This window comes from Schistosoma mansoni, chromosome 3 (assembly GCF_000237925.1).
Source record: "Schistosoma mansoni strain Puerto Rico chromosome 3, complete genome".
NCBI classification, from domain to species: Eukaryota; Metazoa; Platyhelminthes; class Trematoda; order Strigeidida; family Schistosomatidae; genus Schistosoma; species Schistosoma mansoni.
In genome coordinates, this window is record NC_031497.1 from 20,390,567 (window position 1) to 20,410,930 (window position 20,364).

The following is a 20,364-nucleotide window of genomic DNA, read 5'->3' on the forward strand; positions in this document are numbered from 1 at the left end:
TTAACCACCAAAGTATGCAACAATATATTCCTGATATGTATAATTCATATAAACCAGTCAATTCAAGTGCTCTTTGTTCATATAAAACTGCTGAATTGATGCATCATTCTCTAGAGTTACCACATATTCGTAGCCATGAAATTAAAAAGGTAACACAATCCCCTTCTATGCGTCATTTTAATACAGTCAATGATTTTCCAGAAATCAACAGAAAAGACTCAGCTTCTACCTCAATAGCTGGTGAAATCGGTGATGAAGTTGCTGATATGAGTCAACTTAGTAATTATGAAGATGATAATGATGATGGTTTTTTACTATCCAGTCAAAAATTAGAAGGAAAACGAATGAAAAAATCCTCAGCCACCATTATAGACAGTGATGCAGTAATATATCAACATCCATGTGATTGTAATTACTGGTATGCCCATGAACAACAAGTACAACATCAAGAACGTAATCAATTAGGATTAATTCAAAATGAATCAATTAAAACTTCTGATTATAAAATGAATTCTAATCTACAAGAAGATCAACTCAATTCTAGTTTGGATACATTAAGTACTACAACAAATAGTAGTAGTAATGATAGTAGTAATACTAGTATAATTAATGATAATGTAAGTAAACATAGTCAATTAGATGTCAATTCAATAAATAGTTGTGATCAACTTACATCAGAATGTTTTAGTGATAATACAGTAAATTCAAAGTGTTAATTTGTTAACCCTAATTTCATTTCATAAATGATCACAAACATTGACAATTGAATCTTCCAATTCACATCATAATAGGATGAGCGGAGTAAACCTAAATGACTAAATTAATCTACGATATATACACTTATATACAGTGACTTAATAGGCTCTTTCTATTGTAATGAGAATATTATATAATATAGCATATTCAATTACAATTTTCTAGTATTAATCATTACACTATGACTTTTATTGTTTACCAGTACTACCTGTAAATTTAGTATCTAGGGGGATGGAAAAACAAAAAAAAAATTGAACTTGTGTAAACAAAGAAATTCAAAACAAGTTTAATTAATCAATAACTTAGATAATCACCTATCAACACAGAAACATATTTTGTTCCATTGTATTCATTGAAATCTATCTTCTTGATTAAGTTTCGTAATGTAAAATGAAAGGAGTTTCGATGTGAATTGATAGTATTAATAATATTTATTTTCTTTTTAATTCTACCTTTCTAAATTTCATTGTCTTGTGGAATTTCTAAAAAAATAAATGTTATAAATGATAAGTCTTGTCGATTGAACGTTATATTCGTTTTCCTAAGCTATTCTGGTAACCCACAGGCTAGAACTACTCAGCGACTTGAACACCAGAGAGAAGACGCAAGTATGAAAGAAAAATACTTTACTCCAAGGTTCGTTCTTGTACAGAAAATCATGGGTATTTATAGATGTTAGCGTCTGTTAAATCAACATCATATTTCAGCCAATCCGTTAACGACATATTATGCTACCGACCAATAGTAGCACGCCGTGTCAGAATTTTAGAATGTTCCATCATATTCTGATTGGCTAGGGCTCTTCGGTTCCTTTTGGGCCTCTGTGGGCTCCGTTGAAATTCTCCGGAAGCCAACTCAACAGTAAACACAAACATAATTATCAGAAGGGGGTTTTTGGTGAAGATTTAGTATTTTTCATAGTTGAAAGAGTGAGCCAATTGAAGCTAGACCACCATGGAAAACCTTGGAGCACTGGACGGCCGTTTCGTCTTATTACGGGACTCCTCAGCTGTGCGCATCCACGACCTCGCCTCGCGAGATCCGAACCCAGAACCTACCAGTCTCACGCCAGAGCACTTAACCGATAGACCACTGAGCCGGCGTCCGATGGTGTTTATGTCTAACTCCAACCAATCCACGAAATTGAGCAACTGCTCACCAATTGTCTTCAGTGAGTTCCTATCTCACAACAGACGTTGTTTGAACTACACTGGTCACTGCTTCTCATTAGATCTCCTGGATTTACCTCTCGAAGTCAGTCACTAGTGAGTATAATTGCTCGTACTGTTACATATCAAATAAGTAAACAAATTGACAAGCATAAGGGAAAATAAGAATTCCATATGAGACATCAATGTGTTGATTAAATGTTATTCGTAATGGCTGGTAATCTTTGGTAGGATTTTGGTTTCCTAATGAAATAAGGCACTTCTAAGCAATCTAGCGACGTACAATAAAGAAAAGTTTTGCTACTTAGGTTAATTAGAACTATATCTATCGAAATTTCTTATGTATCTTTATTTCAACAATCACTTGTCACTTTCACGTCTACTTAAAGCAATACGAAACACAATTAAAATCAAAACTACACTTTAACTGGGCGTTTCATAAGTGTATGAAAACTAGTTAAAAGAGAAAGCAGTTATATATGAATTGAAAACATAGAAAAATTCCAACATACAGTCGATGATACTAACAATAATAGATCAGCTACGAAATTGTCATTAATATTTACAATTTACGTTTGAACAAGGGGCATTCGATCTTGAATATGCACCATCTGAAAACCAGTAGATATGGATAAGCGTTATCAATGAAAACATGAACGATCCAGTACATTTAAAGAATGAGACCTTACATTTGGCTCGAATACTTCAAACTTCTTGCGATAATGACAACTGACAATCAATTGTGTGACCAATAAAAATTGACACAATTGGATCTATAAAAGTATGTAAATAAGAAAGAATAACCTATGAAAGTTGTCTATTCAGTCGCATAATAATAAATGAACTCACTGTTTTCTTTAAGCGCTTCTTATGTGTTCAATAATGTTTCTGAAGAAATTTATAATATTACCACTTACATCATATTGATGATGACTGAGCAACTGAAAAGCAATACATTTTTCTACTTCTTTATTTAGAAAAAATACATCGTTTTCACGTACATATTACTAAAACGTGGTTATACTGTTTTTTTCGCCCTATTATTTATTATAACCAAAGAGTCTGTAATCAGTTCTAATGTTTATCTGTCTCCATGTAATGACGAATCTCGCCACATATCGGTATATGTAAATACTAATATTACCCAATAGTAAGTTCAGTTAACGAAACTGAATTCCACTGATCGTTCTTACTCCAAGTTCATCTTCAACAGTGCTGTACATGTAATACCTACAGAGATTACCGATTTTTAATTCACTTCAATTCTTTTCTTCTGTAGTCATTCAAAACCAAAGATGCTGTATACGGCGTCAGCAGTCATAGACGAGGTATTAAAAGAAGTAAGCCAAGGCTTACTTGACGAGACTATAATTTGTGGACAACCTATGAACAAACCTCAAGTGACCTTGAGAAATCTTAACCAATCAGGAAACAGTACAGAGTAAAAATATATTATACAAAACCAAAGAATTAAAGTGGATACACTTCTTTTACATGGTCCAAAAACTTGTCAAGGTTAGAAAGAGGTTCTGTGATTGTAATCCATAAGAGAGAGGCACTCATCCATATGGCTCCATAATATCGGTCTCTGGAGCCCTGATAATGTCACAAAAACTCTCTCAGCCTCGACCAAATAGCTTCCTTATTCTTTGTGTGTACTCCAGTTGTGTAAGTTTGTCAGTTTTATTACCCATATATCCCCACAACACTAATACCACTAAACAGACGAAACTTCAGTAACATCTGCGAATATTGCAGCCAATGTTACTGGTGCTTTTACTATACAGTTCGCAGCAATTACTATGATTTGCCTTAGTCTAAATCTCGAACGAGCGAAAATAGGTCCTATTCTAGCAGACTTCTTCCTCCAATATATATTACATCGAAGGACAACATCACGCTAATCTGCACAAGGTCTACAAGTCATTTGATTACCGCAATTACAAATAAAGGGAATTCTTAGCAGTCCCATTTATTGTAGTCACTTAATTGTCACGTCTTCTCTGAAATCCTCTGTGAGCCCATTGTACATGAGAACTGTAGCACATGTTATCAGCAGTCACAAGAGGACGGAGAAGAGCTGAAACCACAACACGCAATGTTAATCGAAAACTTCACACCAAGAGAGAACATGGAGTGGAAGCCACGAGTCCTTTATTTTCGAAGATCAAAATTCGCGGGGTCCGTACAGAAGGAAAAGTTAGTTTAAAAAATAATCTTATAAATCATCATGTAAGTTCAGTGTGTGCAGGACTTGCTGTTCTTCTTCTTCTTCCAAAGAGTTTATCGTTGGTCTCCCAGAAATAGAAAGAAAACATAATCTGTTAATAACATCGTACATGGTGACTTCAGTTCCGTAACAGCATCAGGTGCACCGCGACCTTGAAATCCCTTGAACGCTTGTGATTGGCTCGTCCATAAGTTTTGGTCTCGCCGAACGTCCAAATGAGAATCTAACACTTCAGGAAGACTGCAATCATTGGGAAGGTGGTCTAGCGAAGTCGCATTATAAACAAGATCTTCTGGTATAAAGCACCATGCCTAATCTTAAAGAAAAGCACTTAAATCATCTCAAACAGAGTCAAAGTGACTGCTATGTAGCCTAGAACTGAATAAAGGATGAAGTAATATTGCTACATGTTGCTAATTTAAGGAGGAAACTATAATTTATAGATGGAACGATCACATTTAAGTTAAATCTTGGATTTTGGCGAGAAATCCATTCAGTCATTTAGCTAAATACCTAGAGGGACAGTGAAGTGTCGCTGCCCTAGCCAAATAGGTGCGACTATAATCTATGAACACCCTTTAGCAACTCTGAAGTGGCCTTAAGAATGGCCAACTACTTACTAGGGCTAAATGAGGGTTCTAAACCAGAATGAAGGATAAGAATTGTGATTTACAGTTGATGGTTAGGGATAGGGATTAGATTTAGGGTTTTTGTCACGAAATAACATCAGCTAAAATGTTAAGACGCTATTTATCCAAATGGATAAAGAACTTCGCGCCGAAGTCCAAGACCTGTTACCGTAAATCTTATTGGTAAGTCTATAAATTATAGTCTCGCCGCCAAATCATCTGGTAATTGGGTCACTAAATTTTGAACAGTCCACTGAACCAACGCGCGCCAGTTAATCGCACACCACGGACTAGCCCATACGGTGATTGTCCCACTCTATCTTGTGCCTACTTTTCCTAACATACTTCTGTTATAACGTCGTTTGTGTTGTGCGGCCATCAACGTAGCCACAGTATCTGGATACACCAAGAGAGTAGTTCACGTTAGGTTCTAACCGCCAGGTGAGACTTCGAAGTTAGATGGTTGGTCTAACCCGAGTAGGCCCCCAATCACTCGACACAGATCATCTACGTTGTTGATCTACATACCATCCTGGCATTATAGCTGGTATCAGTTAGTGAAGAAAACATTAAACCTAACTTTAACTCTAACGTTCAACAGTAAATCCTAATTCCTCACATTAATATTTATCCGTGGTAAGTAGGAGGACATTCCAAGGTTATTTGGGCACTGCACAAAGGTCATCCTCAAATTAAATTCCTACATATCTTTGTCATGAGTTTGTATAAATCAAATGATTTCTTTACGCTTGCTTCTTATTTCAATACGTCTCCAGGTATTCGGTAATGTCTGACGGGTTGTGGTCTATATAAGTAATTACACTAATTCCAGTCAGTTAGTTATTTTTGTATTTGTATGTCTTGTAATTCTCATGAGTTTGTCTCAGGGCAGTAGAGTTTCTGGATAATAACGGCTATCAAATCAGCAGGCAGCAGGTTGGTTAGTTGTAAAGTGAAGATTACAAGGAGCAAATTCAGATACCCAGAGAAGACTAATGTTCCTAGAAATAAATAATTAATCAAGTAACTCAATTGGTTATCCGGACAACGTGAGAAAACGGAATTTCGAGAATAAAAGGTAAAAGAGGGTAACCATGAGTGAGATAAAAGTAGTTAATAAGTGACAACGACAACGGTAGGTAAGTTATGAGACATGTGTCATACATGGCCGTTCCAAGAGGAAGATGGTTATCCATGGGTGAGTACATATTTGTCAAGTCTCTTCTAGGAGCTATCCACCGTGGTCACTTCCGCTGGAGAACACTTCGGGAGAGGACATCTCTTAAGAATTCCAAATATAATGCGATAATTTGTGCCCACCTAGTCATACCTGCTCTACATTGTACGATTTCGAGAATTTTTAGTTGGAAAAATAATTCAAAGACTTCTAATGATCATATTGATGTCACAATGGAGCCTATTATTCTCAAGTTATCGAAGATTACATGAAGAGGTCTGAAATCTGAAGTATAACCAGGAAGGATGTTGGGAATGATAAGATTGTGGGTAATTTCTTTATGTTCGTAGGAAAGAATTGTAGATCATCAACGCTGATGATCTGTGTCGAATGATTGGGAGCCTATTGTAGTTGAATGGGAGTGGTGTGACCAGCAGCTAACTTCGAAGTCAGACCACGCGGTCAGAGCCTAACGAGGTCTACCCCCTCGTCGTATCAGGGTACTATTGCTACCTTGAAGACCGTATAAAACAAAGGACGTTAGTACGGAAATATATTAGTAATAATGAGTACAGAGAAAATAATGAGACCACAACCGCATGGACCAGTCCATAGTGTTCGATTAACTCATACACATTAGTTGTTCTTAACCTTGACAGGAGTCGTTGAACTGGTCGATATTCAGTGACCCAAGTGCCAGATGACTTGGCTAGGGTTCAGCGACATTTCACTGCCTCTACGGGATGCCCTCAGCATACTGAAAACTTTGGCATTCTCAGATAAGCCTACTTAACTTCCATACATAACTCTCAAAGAACTACTACTATATCACGTAAAGTGTACTGATTTCGAATGCTGTGTAAGAGCAGAATGATTCGTTAGAACGACCAAAAGGTTAGGGAACATATCCTCAAATTGAAGAAACAAGCCGCAAAAAGTGATTTTGGCGATTGTCTTCAAGTGCAGCTGCGTGATTAGTTAATTTCTGGGACAAATATTCCAAACTTAGAGAGAAAAATTATTCGGAATCCCGAAATTTCATTCTAAGAAATTAAAACACCATGTATTAACTATGAGGGAATGAGTGAGCTTGATTTTCATTCAGCGAAAATTTCCAATACTTTGCTCAGTTCTCGTGATAAACTACATTCCCAATGCCTCTCAAACTCGTTTTTTAATAATGGTTCCTATTCTCGTAGAAATATGAAAAGTGACTCAACAAAGAACTGCAAAGCAGATTACAGAAGTGATCATAAGTTTGGTAAATGTTTGTCCTGTGTTAAATTTCACTTACGTAATTCATGTGTCTTTCGTCATGTCAAATGCTTAAAGTGTGGTAAGATGGGACACTTCAAGTCAGTTCGTAAAGTTACTGTCCACCATGCCACTAATGATGACAAAGCTTGTAGTTTGGCTTTTATTGGGCTAGGTGTTTCAACGATCGCTTATCTCTATCCACGATTTCGAAAGGTGATATCCGTAATCGGGAGCGGTTATATGCACTCGTTGGTTCATTCAATAACTTTATTGTTGACACAGGCAGTATAGAGTACACCATTTCATTCAAGAACTTGAAATCTACTGATCCTAACAATCCACCAGTCTCAGGATCGGGGGTTGCTGGGCAGAAACTGCCTATACGAGGATATTATGAATTGTTGATAAGAGATGATGACTCCTTATACGTCCCTCGTGAATTTTTAGTGGGTAAAATAGAACCGTCAATACAGAGGTTTAAACAATTAGAAAGGCTTCAACGTTAGTCATCTTTATTAATTTCTAAAGGCGATTTTGATGCTTCACTTAAATATTTGGTAGCTTTGTCTACTAAGTTCAGAAGAGAGATTAGTATTCAGGCTACAAAACTTCAGATACAGGGTTTTCCAATCTTTCCAAAATTAATAATTCGTTATGTTTTCGAGAAGCAAAGTACAAGACACTGAAAGGTTTGTGTGCAAACAGTATAATTCAGCCGGTCCAGTTTTCAACATGGAGTAATTCTTTTGAATAATGGTCTACCTTGGTACTGGTACTACTATAATAATATACCTTATCCCGAGATCGTAGATCTATCACGATGTGACTACCTAATTTATAAGATCTTACGTGGGAGTCACATCATTGTCTACACTGACTCGTCCTATTACGACTAGCTTTTCTAAGGAACACATTTAATACAGAAGGTAAGATCATAAAGAATGACTGTGCCTGCATGACCAAACTATGCCATTTTGATAACTTCCTCTCACGTCCACCATTGTTGACCATAGACTTATCGCCTTATTGCGTCGTTTAATTGAGAAGAATATTCAATCAGTTTTCAGTCCTCAGTAATAAGGGTAGCAAATTGGTGAACCTATGTTAAAATTGACAGATTGCCCTCCATTGAAGGTTCAGCTTCCCCTTCAAAATGTTCGCTGATGAGGCTGATATCACTTGTTTGATTACGGCGTTCCAGTCATTGACCATTCGATGAGAAAAACGGGACCCCACTTTAAGTTTGTTAGGTCGCGGTTTGTGAACCTATGATAATTAGAAGTATTTGAATTGTAGTATGAACTAGTAATCCCCGGAATAACGCAATGTAATCAAGAAGTATTAGATGAGCCCGAACGAATGTATTGTATTTGGAATTCAAAATTACAACAGTCATCAATACGAAGAAGTCATTGATTTATTTAAACATCACATCCGCCACAGCTCGAATTGAAGTGTAAGTGTCTGTAATCGATTGTTTGTCTTCTTCTTAAGTTCATCCTACATCTGTCCGATGGTGTATTGAATGTACACTCTGTATTATCTGGGTTCTAGAATTGTATACAATCAGCATGTCGGTTGTGTAGTGAAACCACTGATATTTAGAATTTGCATCATATACTTTTCAACAATATCCTCCCCCACGAAATAATGTTGGGTCCTTATGTCGCAATGTTTTAGCCAATATGACATTTCCAATTTGCAGTATCTTCTCAAATCTCACGCATCGACTACTGTATATGAGTATTTGGGAATAAACACTGATATATAATTCGAGGTATTCCATCATGTGACTTTGACTTGAATAAAAATCATGATACATATACTTTTTGTTATTCATATTAGAATATACAGATAGATATGCATTGATATATGTAATTAACACATGTGATTTAACTAGGCTTGATTTACCTGCGAAACAATCGAATAGAAAACATTCATCTGCCTCATATTCATTAGGATAATCTTGGACTTGATTTGGATTCTCTGTCTGTGCAAACTTCACTTCTGGGCAAACTGGTTCTCTGGTTGCTTCGGGAAATTTTGCTTTCCCATCTGATTCATCGTACCACTGACTTGGGATTCTACTCGAAACACATTGTTCGTGAGAATATGCAACATCTGATACGAGAACATCGGAAATGTGACTAGAGTTCGACTCGTTAGGAACATATTTGTCACATTCATTAGGAATATCATTAGAGATAAATTGATTGTGAGGACCACTGACACTTGACATGATATCAGAATTCGATTTCTCTGAAATATTTTCCTCAGATTGGATAAGAGTTTCATTAGAGAATAATGGATCATCAGGGAATTCTGCATCTACCAAAACTGAATCTGGTTTTTGATCATGATTTGACTCATTCAACATTTTGTTCTCAGAGTTGTAAGAAATTCCATCAGAAGTATGTGAATTATCACGACAAACCATATTTGGTACAATAACATGAGAAATCCGATAAGTTTGTTGACTAAAAATTTTTGTCTCACAATGATTCTGGGTTTCATTCAACTCTGGACTGTTATATGACGTTATACTACTTCTAGATAAAGATAACTGATCATTAGAAGCATCCATCTTAGCATTACTTTCAGCGAAATGAACCATGGTATTACAAACTGACTGAATGTGTCCAGTTATACCACATTTAAAGCATTTAGAATTACGAAATATACATGAATTACATGGGTGAAACTTGCCGCAGAACAAGCATTTACTAAACTCGTGCTCATCATCATGGACTGTTTCACAGCTCAATGAAGTATTATCTGAATAACTTCGATTACGCATCGAACTGCGACGACTTATTAAAGTGGAATTCCTGAAGTTCTGGAGAGTCATTTTATCGGATTTTTCTCTCTTACCGCATCCGGAATTTGTATACTTTATATGATCCAACAGCAGTTGCTTGAGAGTTGCATAGGGGAGTGAAATCGGTTTGTCTGGAAGTGCCAAAATCTTTATAAGGCTGTATGCTTCTTTCCCGATGAATGTAAGGAAATGGGCCACAATATTAAAATCCTCATCGTCTTCCTTGGTCATAGCCCAGATTTCGAACCTCTCCATGTACTCCTCAAAAGCATTAAAACCTGAATTTATATCCAACCGTTCCATTACAGGCTCAATCGCGACGCCAATATGATAATTAGAAGTATTTGAATTGTAGTATGAACTAGTAATCCCCGGAATAACGCAATGTAATCAAGAAGTATTAGATGAGCCCGAACGAATGTATTGTATTTGGAATTCAAAATTACAACAGTCATCAATACGAAGAAGTCATTGATTTATTTAAACATCACAGAACCTTCCTGCTATGATTTCCGAGATTATCAGTGCTGGAGGGGACAGAAAGATAGGATATATTAACACCCAAGTCGCACGAAATGCCAGTACAAGGTTACCTTGCATCCTACAATAAAACAAGGGGAAAAGGTTTAGGCGTTTTAAACGCCCATCGTCGGGGAGTTTAGAAAGACCCTTGACTAATCTCGTCCCCACACGCTGGACACGCTCAAATGAATTAGTAACCTTTATCAGAAATGGGCAAGTTGCTTGGACACAGTGCTCTAAGTGTGGTTTTACGTAGGTGGGATATAAAATTTGAAACATTTCCTCATCAAAGCATTTGAGTGCTGGGCGAAGTGACCATAACTCACGGTAACCTATGGAAGCAGCTGCGTTGCAGTGCGTGGTTGTTTTCAAGTCGTGACTTATTATTACTCCCAAGTTTTTATGTTCTTGAGCGCATGGAAGAGATGTACCATCAATGGTATAATGGTAACTATTGCCGTGTCCGATGTGCATGGGCACGCTCTTCCTGGAATTAACTTCTAAGCCCCAACCACGAGCCCATCTAACTAATTCGTCCAAGTCAGCTTGCAGATGACAACGATCAGCCCCACTTCTTATTGTTCTCCAGATTTTGACATCATCCGCAAACAATAATGTTGACGACTTAAGCAATAGTGGTAATTCGTTAGCATAGAGAAGAAAAAGTAGAGGGCCTAAGATGGTGCTTTGGGGTACACCACTTTTGACCGGCTTCCGTTCGGATAGCGTGCCACTGACCCTCACTCTCAGTCTGCGGTCACATAAGAAGTTTCCTGTATATCACCTGTTATTCCACAGCTCGAGAGCTTCTGTATAACACCTAAGTGCGAATCCTTGCCAAACGCTTTGTTAAAATCTATGAATATCACATCGACAGACAGACCGTTATCTAGGATCCCTATTCAATCCTCTCTCGCAATAAGTTAGTCAAGCGAGAATGTTTGCTACGAAACCTGTGTTGTTCGGGAGTTAACAGATTGTATGAATCTATGTGACTTAGTAACTTAACCCGAATTATCTTTTCAAGTAAATTGATGACTTTTTCGTGCCTTAAGGTAACCCTCGTGCTATTGATAGAAGAAACCAGAGAAGTAGTGAATAGGTCTTTATTTCGATCTTCGCGCAGTCACAGTGGAGCGTGGGATTATCTGTTCAGACAAACAAAGGCTCTCAACATTCCACATAAGATAATAGGGAATATAACGCTTACAAAAGGTAAGGAAGTGAATGAATACTTGAACAATACTGTTTTAGCATATGCTTGGTTGTTTGGGGTCAACTCTTAACCAACCAACCTGAGCTGTTACATTAGCTTCCCCCTAGAATCGACTTCCGTAGGAACGTCGGTTCGATTAACCTATCTATCGAAAACACCTTAGTTCTATTTCTCATCCCAAGGCGAAATTATCAACTCGCTCACTATTTGACTTACAATCAGTTACGACTAACGCTTTCAACGATAGTCCATGGATGTCTCTTCATTTACTAGCTTGTCATCTTATTTTGTAGCATGTGATCTTTTCTACAACTATCGCTGACGGTTTGCTGCGTGCTTTCAAGAGAAAGTATGAGAATGTGGAATAAGAATATCTGAGGAAGTGCCGCGAGCGGGCTACCCAACACCATGTTGGTGAGGTACGATTTTTCCATGCTCAGACCGGCTATCAGGTGTTTACTCACCTGCCTCTTGAGTCGCCCTCAAGTAAAAAGTAAAGAAGAGTCTACTTCAAAGGTAATGGTGAAAATCAAGCAAACCTGAAGAACTGCTCCACTGCCTGCATAAAATAATAAGATACGAAATGGAAATACATAAATGCAATTGATAGTTGTTCGGTTCATGTAAGTGCTTGGTCTCCAGAACGGATTGGTATTCTGGAAGGAAATAGACATAGTGTAGATATCTTGTACACGAAGAACCATGAAAACAACAACAAAAAAATACTCTTTTGGGGTCGACTCTTAACCAACCAACCTGAGCTGTTACAACTTCGCTATTTAGGCTGACAGACCGGTAGTTAGATAAGATCCGTCTCTGACCACCCTTAAATATAAGACTGACTATTATGATGAATCCAAATAAATGTTCATTTGTGCATCTAGTTTGCAACGTTTGTTGGTGAGACGTTCAAACCTCAACAGACGAACTCGTTGACATTTTAGATGTATACTTAGTGCCATATGATAAGGTTGAAATGCTAATCTGAAACGTAGACTTCCTGTCTATTTTCCCAGGCGGGATGAGTTATCCATCACTCCTGATGGTATTTTATGTTTAAACGATCGTGTTGTTATTCCTCCTTCATTACATAGACTTTATAGTGGAAATGATCTTCGACCAGCCATGGGGATTGCAGTGAAGAATGTTGAAAAATCTGCGGTTCGGATTCTAGATATCAATTATTTATATTTAGTTGAAGTAGACAGGCAACTCACTGGACCTATCAATACTCGGTAGCTAAGAGACGCTCACATATGCCCCAAAAAGTCGAAAGAAACGCACACTCCAGTGGTTATTACCAGTGCTCTTGCTTCTACGGAACCTGTTACCCATCAACTGGTTAGGATAGAACAAAATAACATCAGCACGAATTTAGTGTGAGTTCCTTCTTCTCTATTCTCTATCAGCTTTTTACTCTCCTGTACACTATGTTGCCTTGCCATTAATATTATTTCAGCACTCATTACCTTATCTTAACTAATATATTTCTACACTTTTCCGCCTACTTTAGTAAACAACTATCTTACATTACACTCTTCTTAATGCCTATACTCTGATTGGCAACCCATGCTTTTTACTATAGTCAATTAAAGCATTGCATCGATGCCTTACCCACAGCCCATAATTTGTAACTGTCTGATAAGCTTCTAAAGTGGTACTTATAGACATAGGGTTTTCCAAAAGGAAAGGAAACACAGAGAATTATGTGAGGTAAGATATATATCCAAACAAAGCTTGAATGAGCCTTGCATCACAAAAGGAGGGTGGAGTTACTGACCAGTAAGCATTGATAGTGAGGGCGATGACTTCAATCCACTTATGTCTGTGGGGCAAAACATTTTGTTTATATCAGGCTCTTTATGGTTGAGAACAAGTCAATCAATCTGTGATATTGAGGCTGTTATCCTACATTCACCATTCAGAGTTATCTTTCTAATTTTATACTGGATTAGCTATTCTACTAAGACAACCTATAACATGCTAACTCGGACTGTGTGGCAGGCATCGGATGAAAAAAAAAGACAACAAAGGATATAGATGTTAGTTTTCTTAACACTTTACTCTCTGTATGGACTCTCTGTTCTAATAAACAGCCTTCTTTATTCCAACTTTGCCCTACCCTCCTCTAGTTGAATATACTCCACCTTGATAAATATCACATCTTATTGTTCTTTATAACTGCATTCGCTCATCTGGAGCCCCTGATCACATTCCAATCTAGCAACAAGAGCTAGTATGAATTTAATCTAATAACTAATTATACCTCTTTCTGTTCCACAACTAAATGTTAGGCACTGTTTATCGTTCATATCCAAATGCCCTGCTGCTCCTACTTTTCTTCCTCTGAGGGCAAAGCTATGGATCTTCTGACATCTTGAAGAAACTCGACGTACGCGCTCACCGAAGGTCATGGTTTACACCAAGCGCTTCAAAAGTCTACTTTATAACAACTTTAAACTTAAAAAGTTGCATTGCATAAATACGTAGCCCGGCGAAAATCCTAACATAATTTTGCTGAGACTGGATCTGGTGTGTAAGGTGGATGAGATGCACCTTTGGAAAATACTTTGAAGACTGAACAGTATATCTGAACGAATGAAGTCACATTCGCTTTAATAGACTATATTTACTAAACAACCCTGCTTGAGATGCATACTGTGAACCAGTAAATGTTGTAACTTGTAGATCATGCCCGTAAAAATGGCGTGTGCCTGCCCTAGCAGAAATATTATATTATACGCACAACCGACATGTTGACCAAGTACAATTCCAGGAACCGGGTGAGTCTGTTCCAAATTTGATTGTGCGTATAATTGACAGAGCTCTTCCAGTTGCGGTGTCCGTCTAAATTCATGGGGTCAACATCAATGTGGAAAACTCGCAAGACTATTTGTTTTGGGGATTTATTTGCCACTGTAACCTATTACTGCTTCATTTCAGTATCCATTCTAAATAAAACTTCCTTCTAGATTGTGAAAAACCCTCGAATGCGTATTTGCAGTTTTATATGACCACTTCTGTGTATGTCGGTATCGTTTTAGAGCGACACTCATTTTGCTCACTTGACGTGATCGTGATTGAAAATTCTAGAGTCGTGTGACGCACTAGAACGGATAAAACTTCCTGTCGCTGTCCCGATATCATGTGCAAATGAGACTGAATGATACTGAATAGAAATTGTTAGTAGATATAAGACTTTTAATTTAGTTAGCAAGCTTTCATACTTGGTCATTTCCCTTCTAGACATTCTTACGAGCCACTGTTTTGTAACCGCAAGACATAAAAGTAAATTTCAAAATTTATAAAATTTATATTAACTAGTTCAAGCACAGACTACCAGTAACATTTTGTTCACTTAATCTAAGAGTGTAGATTGTTAATTGTACGTTTGTTTCGATAGCGCGCTGAACTCGGGGCAGAGATCTCGCGGATTATTTGTATGTTTTAATTCTCTGGGTGAGTTTTGTGTTTTGGTAAACCTTTCATGCTGCTGATCAACGCAGCATCGTTGCTTCATCTCCCTAAAAGTCCTTTTGATGCTCTCGGAATAGGATTTTGTTATACAGAAATATACCAACCACTACACTGAACGGGGTTTCAAATATCCAAACAACCAACAAAAGGGGAAATAAAGGGTAAAATGCATTAGAAAATAATGGGGAAATGCGCCAAAATGTCTGCTTTTTCGTCAGTCGGGGGAAATAATGCGGATTTACCCCCTTTTTGTCACTCTGCGTTTCAAATGTCGCTCAATTGTCTACTTCCCGCCTAAATATACACTGAATTGTCTATTTTTCGTTTAAATGTACACCTATTTGCCCACTTTTCGCCTATATGCACACCGATTTGTATGATTTTGAGTCAATCCTTAAAACAACTTCGGCATAACTCCACACATCTCATGTTTTCGCCTTCATTCCCCCAACAAACTATATGAAAAATGAAATGTACGTAAAATGTGATTTATGTTCAAAAAATTTACTGAAAACAAAAGGCGTATTGTTGTACAACGTTACGAATAGGTAGCAGGTGCTAGGGCATCAATCGTTGTATTTTAATTGCAATCACTAGGTGCCAATGTCATTTGAAAATAGCTACAAAAGAAACAGGTTATGGTTATTAATAAGGTATATGTAATTAATTGCAAATAAATTTAAAATCAAACAGGCTTTCTCAAATATAAAACGCAAGAAACATGTTTGAAAACGGAATTGAACATGAGAAACATCCCACAGATTATTTCTTCTCCCAGCGCCTGTTCGACTACTGAAAATCAAAATAATCTTGTGAATTCTAAAATATAAAGAAAAAAAGGCTACTATATGTGAATGACTTGTTTTTGCACAACTAACTTATTGAAGCTGAACTTACGGTTATGTTCATTAACATTAAAGACCGTACCTATAGAGCAGTAGATAATAGTAATCACTTTAAATTCGTACATACATGTTCTTTCTTCCTTCGAATACGCTTTTGCACCTTGTCTCTCATGTCATGAAAATGATCTTGCGTCGCAATATCATACAGTTTCGCAAGGTCTTTTTCGTTGACAGATGATGACAGAAATTGATTGGTTAATGCACCTGAGGTTTAAAAAATATATATCTTCCTTCGTATGCAGCGATAAAACCTGCACTTCTGAAGTGCTTGTTTTGATGAAGTGCTTAGTAGCGTGGAATGACTGACAACCGAATTGTAAAGAAACCCTTCTTTACGCTCCAACGTACCTCTACGAGATTTTAGTAAGATTATTGTACTGACCTCTTCTGCTTCTCAGTGTTCAGTGGCAAAGTGTTTTCGTCCGCAGATTAGTTCGTACGGTAAACCTCAAAGTTTTTGAAAAGGACTAAGAAATCATTGGCAGGTTGGAGACTATCTATAGGAAATGATCATTTGCATGTTTGTAACTTACCTCTCGAAATGCTCTCACATGGTCACGCGGATATATAGCCTCTGCCAGGGAAGTCCTACTCACTGCCTTCTCGCATCACGGGTGTTGTTCACGAAAGTGAGAGGACGAGAAGTGAATATACGGAGCTTTCACCGGGTTGGTGGATATGGAGGGTCCACCTAGGGGAGTTGGAAAACCTTGATTCCAAACCAATGGTGCACATGGGCTCCAGTATCCTGAGGGAACAAATGGCGTATGAACCAATCGTCGGTCACCGGCTACCATGGGACTGCATCTCCTCACGATGCTCCACTGCCTTGTGAATCAGACCTTCGGGTCAAAGGCTCGGGGTGTGGCCCCCTAAGAAAACCACCTGCTTCAGTCTGGGCACCTGGGCAGTATCACAGCCCTCACACAAATCGAATGAGATTTGAGGCGCATATTTATCTGGTGCTTCCTTGTACCAACATTTATGTGTTTAAATAAAATAAAAAAAATAACTTGCCGCATTCGTGAACAATCTTACACTTCTGGACTGACCAATTGTCATCTGGTCGGTCACTGTTTTGCAGGTGCATATCAAGCTGCTTCGTTGGATAGAGACAGAGTTCTTCACCGATAACCCAGTGTCTGGCTACAATCACAAGCTGCTTCTTGCCTGGTGCGTCTATAATGACGTACTTTCTATTAGCGGGTTAAATATTACGTAATAGGAAATGAAACAAAATACATTCACATGAAAGTATGTAACAGTGGAACAATAACTAAATAATGCTACAGCAATATGAAAAAAGTAAAATAAAAGACCTGAGTTTAACACTCAGGATTGCCGGTTCGAAGTTGATTTAGGAGTGGTAATCCTCAAGAAAATGTGTTTAGGGTGCTTATCACCTCTGATCCTTCTAAATTATACAATCCTTAAGCTTGATTTGAATGACCTTCATGGCTTCACGTTGGATTTTTCGTGAACATTGTGATTTCAAGCAATATTTTTTTAGGCATTGAGAGCCGAACAACCAAACAACCATTAAATGGTAGAGCTATTGAATTTGTTTTACTTACACCAAGGTACGCGCTGTCGACTACTCAAATAGGTCTATAAACTAGCGATTTTATTCCTACTCATTCATTAATATCAAGCATTTAAAACCTTTAGGTTGATAGTACAGAAAAATAATGTATATATGAATTGAACTTGATAGTTATAGATTCTTATTCACCTTTTTCAAGTCCATCCTGACCCCTTTTAATACAATTTGACACCAAAATTCGGTTTACAGACCTCATACATAAGGTAACTAGAATTTACTGGTGGTTTGAGCTGTTTTGGCCCGAAAAAGTGTGCAAGAAATAGATTGTATCTGATTCGCGACCAGTGAATTCAAACTGGACATCTTATTAACCCTCTTTTGTGCGTAGACACCACATGTTTACTGCAAATTAGAAGCACATCGTGAAACGTTTTCATTGACGTACTACCATTTTTTGCCATATAGCTCTTTCACGTAATTGCTAAGTAAATCAATATCATTCTGGTGGAGTTTTATGAAACTAATCTTCACCTGCGTAGATTGTGATTCAGCTGTTAATGACGAAATCTTGTAACAGTCAGGTCTTCATTTTTCTTCTTCATAAACAGTGATGTAATTTTAAGATAAGTGGACTTGGTAGTGTTATTGTTAGAATCGAACCGTTCCATACTCTTACTTATGGCATGATGCTTCCGATTTGTTCTTTTTCTTTCGCACTTATAAGTCAGCAAATGTCTTCCGTTGTATAAAAGATGAAAATCGCAGGTTAGGACGGTGTTTATTTTCTCAGAAAATCTAAAGATAATGATTCGAATAATTCAAACAGGTAGTCAGTCATCATATACTCGGCTTAGCGTATTCAGAACTAGCGACTTTGCATGCAGCAAGCGTAACAATAATAATGATTCCTTTTGCAGCCGGTAGATATCCTTATAATACAAAAGATAATATGGCTTCTTAACATTCATACCTAGACATCGTTTATGCTGCGGGTAGATTGTATTCACTTACGGTCTTTTCATCGTGAGTGCAGGAAAAGTTTTCTTCAGAAGTGTTTGCAGATAGCTATTGATAAATTCGAGGACAATTTTCCCCCTATTCCCCAAACTCAAGCATGGATTTCTGTTGAATCTTTTTCCACCGGATTTAACGTTATTTACTCTATATGCTTTTTACTTAACTTGTCTGAATATACCTTCAATAAATCTTACACTCTTTCTTTGTCTAACGCATCGTTCAGGCACTTTGCGGTTTTGTCTTGACATTTAAATAAGCTTCACTTATATTAATTTAGGATACGACTAAAATGAGCGTACTGTTGCACTCGTTTACACTTCACGTTTACGGATAAAATTTTCATACTACTATTCTAAACGGCACTCTACAGTATTGCAGCCAATATTTTATTTACCCACTCGTTTAAAAAAATTAGTCTTAATACTTTTTGTCAGTGAATAAATCGTATTGTAACAAGGTAAGAATATCCTTCCAAAGATTTAAAAAAGTCTGAACTAAGTATATGACTTTCTTTTTAACTAGTTCCAAATCATGTTCCCAGACTAGTGTAAAAGATGTGTAATTGGCACAGCAGTGCTAACAAATTGGTGGACTTTAATAACCCTATCACTTTATCCATCTTTCTAAAAATTGTATTTGACCTTTCATCTAGATACTTTGTGTTCAAGTGATATTTACATTCGATACTAGGAATTTCTTTCATCCATAGCTGCTTAAGAAACATGTTCATCAATTCTATCACTTCTACTTACCAAGTTTGATATTTTGACCGTTTTTTCCGCCAATAGGCTATTTTTATTGAGGAATTGTGCAATTGTTTATAGGAATACCTTTACATGCATAAATGTGACTTGGTAGTATAGTGGGTACGTCAAATATTAAGTATTTATTTAACTATTTGAGTGCTTATGTTCATACCTAAAGCTGGACCGTTAAGTAATTACTGTACGTTTTTCGTTAAAGAAGTTAGTGAATTATTTTTTAACATTACCTTCAGATTTACCCTCTTATCTGAAGTAATAAATATGTTTATCACTAGTTTTTAAATTTTTCGATTTTTTTTTACTTATTTCATTGTATTCCTTTACTACTAAACTAGTGTGATGTAGCGTGTTAAAGTGTACATACTGAACTCCTAGCTAGCTGAGTCGAAATATCAGTATAGTACTTACGTTTTTACCTACCTTGTTCTCATCCGTATTACTGAATGGCGAAGAACATACACACTGTTTTAAAATGATTTTGTTCGGTTCTTCATATTTGGCAAGTGTATAAATTATTGTCTCATTTTTTATATTGTTTAAAATATGGTTTTACTCAATATGATATTTCACTACTTTTTTCCAGATATCTTGCAGACCAACTTTATTGTTGATCTTGATAGGTGTCATGTAATTCTTTTATGTATGGATATTTGTTTTCATATGCTATTTTTGAATAATGCTTGAATTACAAGCATGTGGTTTCTATGCTACATCATCTGTATACGTGTTTAACGGGTAAGATATTGGTTTTATATATTGCCGAGTATTTTCCAGATCACATGCTCATATTTGTCATGTTTTACCTGATTTATTTTACAAATTACGCTAAGGTTGACGGGATAAGTTGTTCTTCTGGTTTCCAAGCACACAGTGATGGTTTCAGA

General features: G+C 37.0%; 2 protein-coding genes across 2 annotated transcripts; one reads left to right on the forward strand and one right to left on the reverse strand.

Moving 5' to 3' along the window:
- Window positions 1-3,971: 3,971 nt before the first annotated feature.
- Smp_202150 (uncharacterized protein) lies at window positions 3,972-4,232 on the forward strand (the record flags this gene model as incomplete). The annotated part of the gene is made up of 1 exon (XM_018799589.1): window positions 3,972-4,232. The coding sequence occupies one exon, from the start codon at window positions 3,972-3,974 to the stop codon at window positions 4,230-4,232; it is 261 nt and encodes an 86-aa protein (XP_018651363.1).
- Window positions 4,233-9,028: 4,796 nt separating this feature from the next.
- Window positions 9,029-9,544, reverse strand: Smp_185420 (hypothetical protein; the record flags this gene model as incomplete). The annotated part of the gene is made up of 1 exon (XM_018799590.1): window positions 9,029-9,544. A coding segment is annotated over one exon (516 nt), but the record flags the coding sequence as incomplete, so codon positions are not given.
- Between the last annotated feature and the right edge of the window lie 10,820 nt (window positions 9,545-20,364).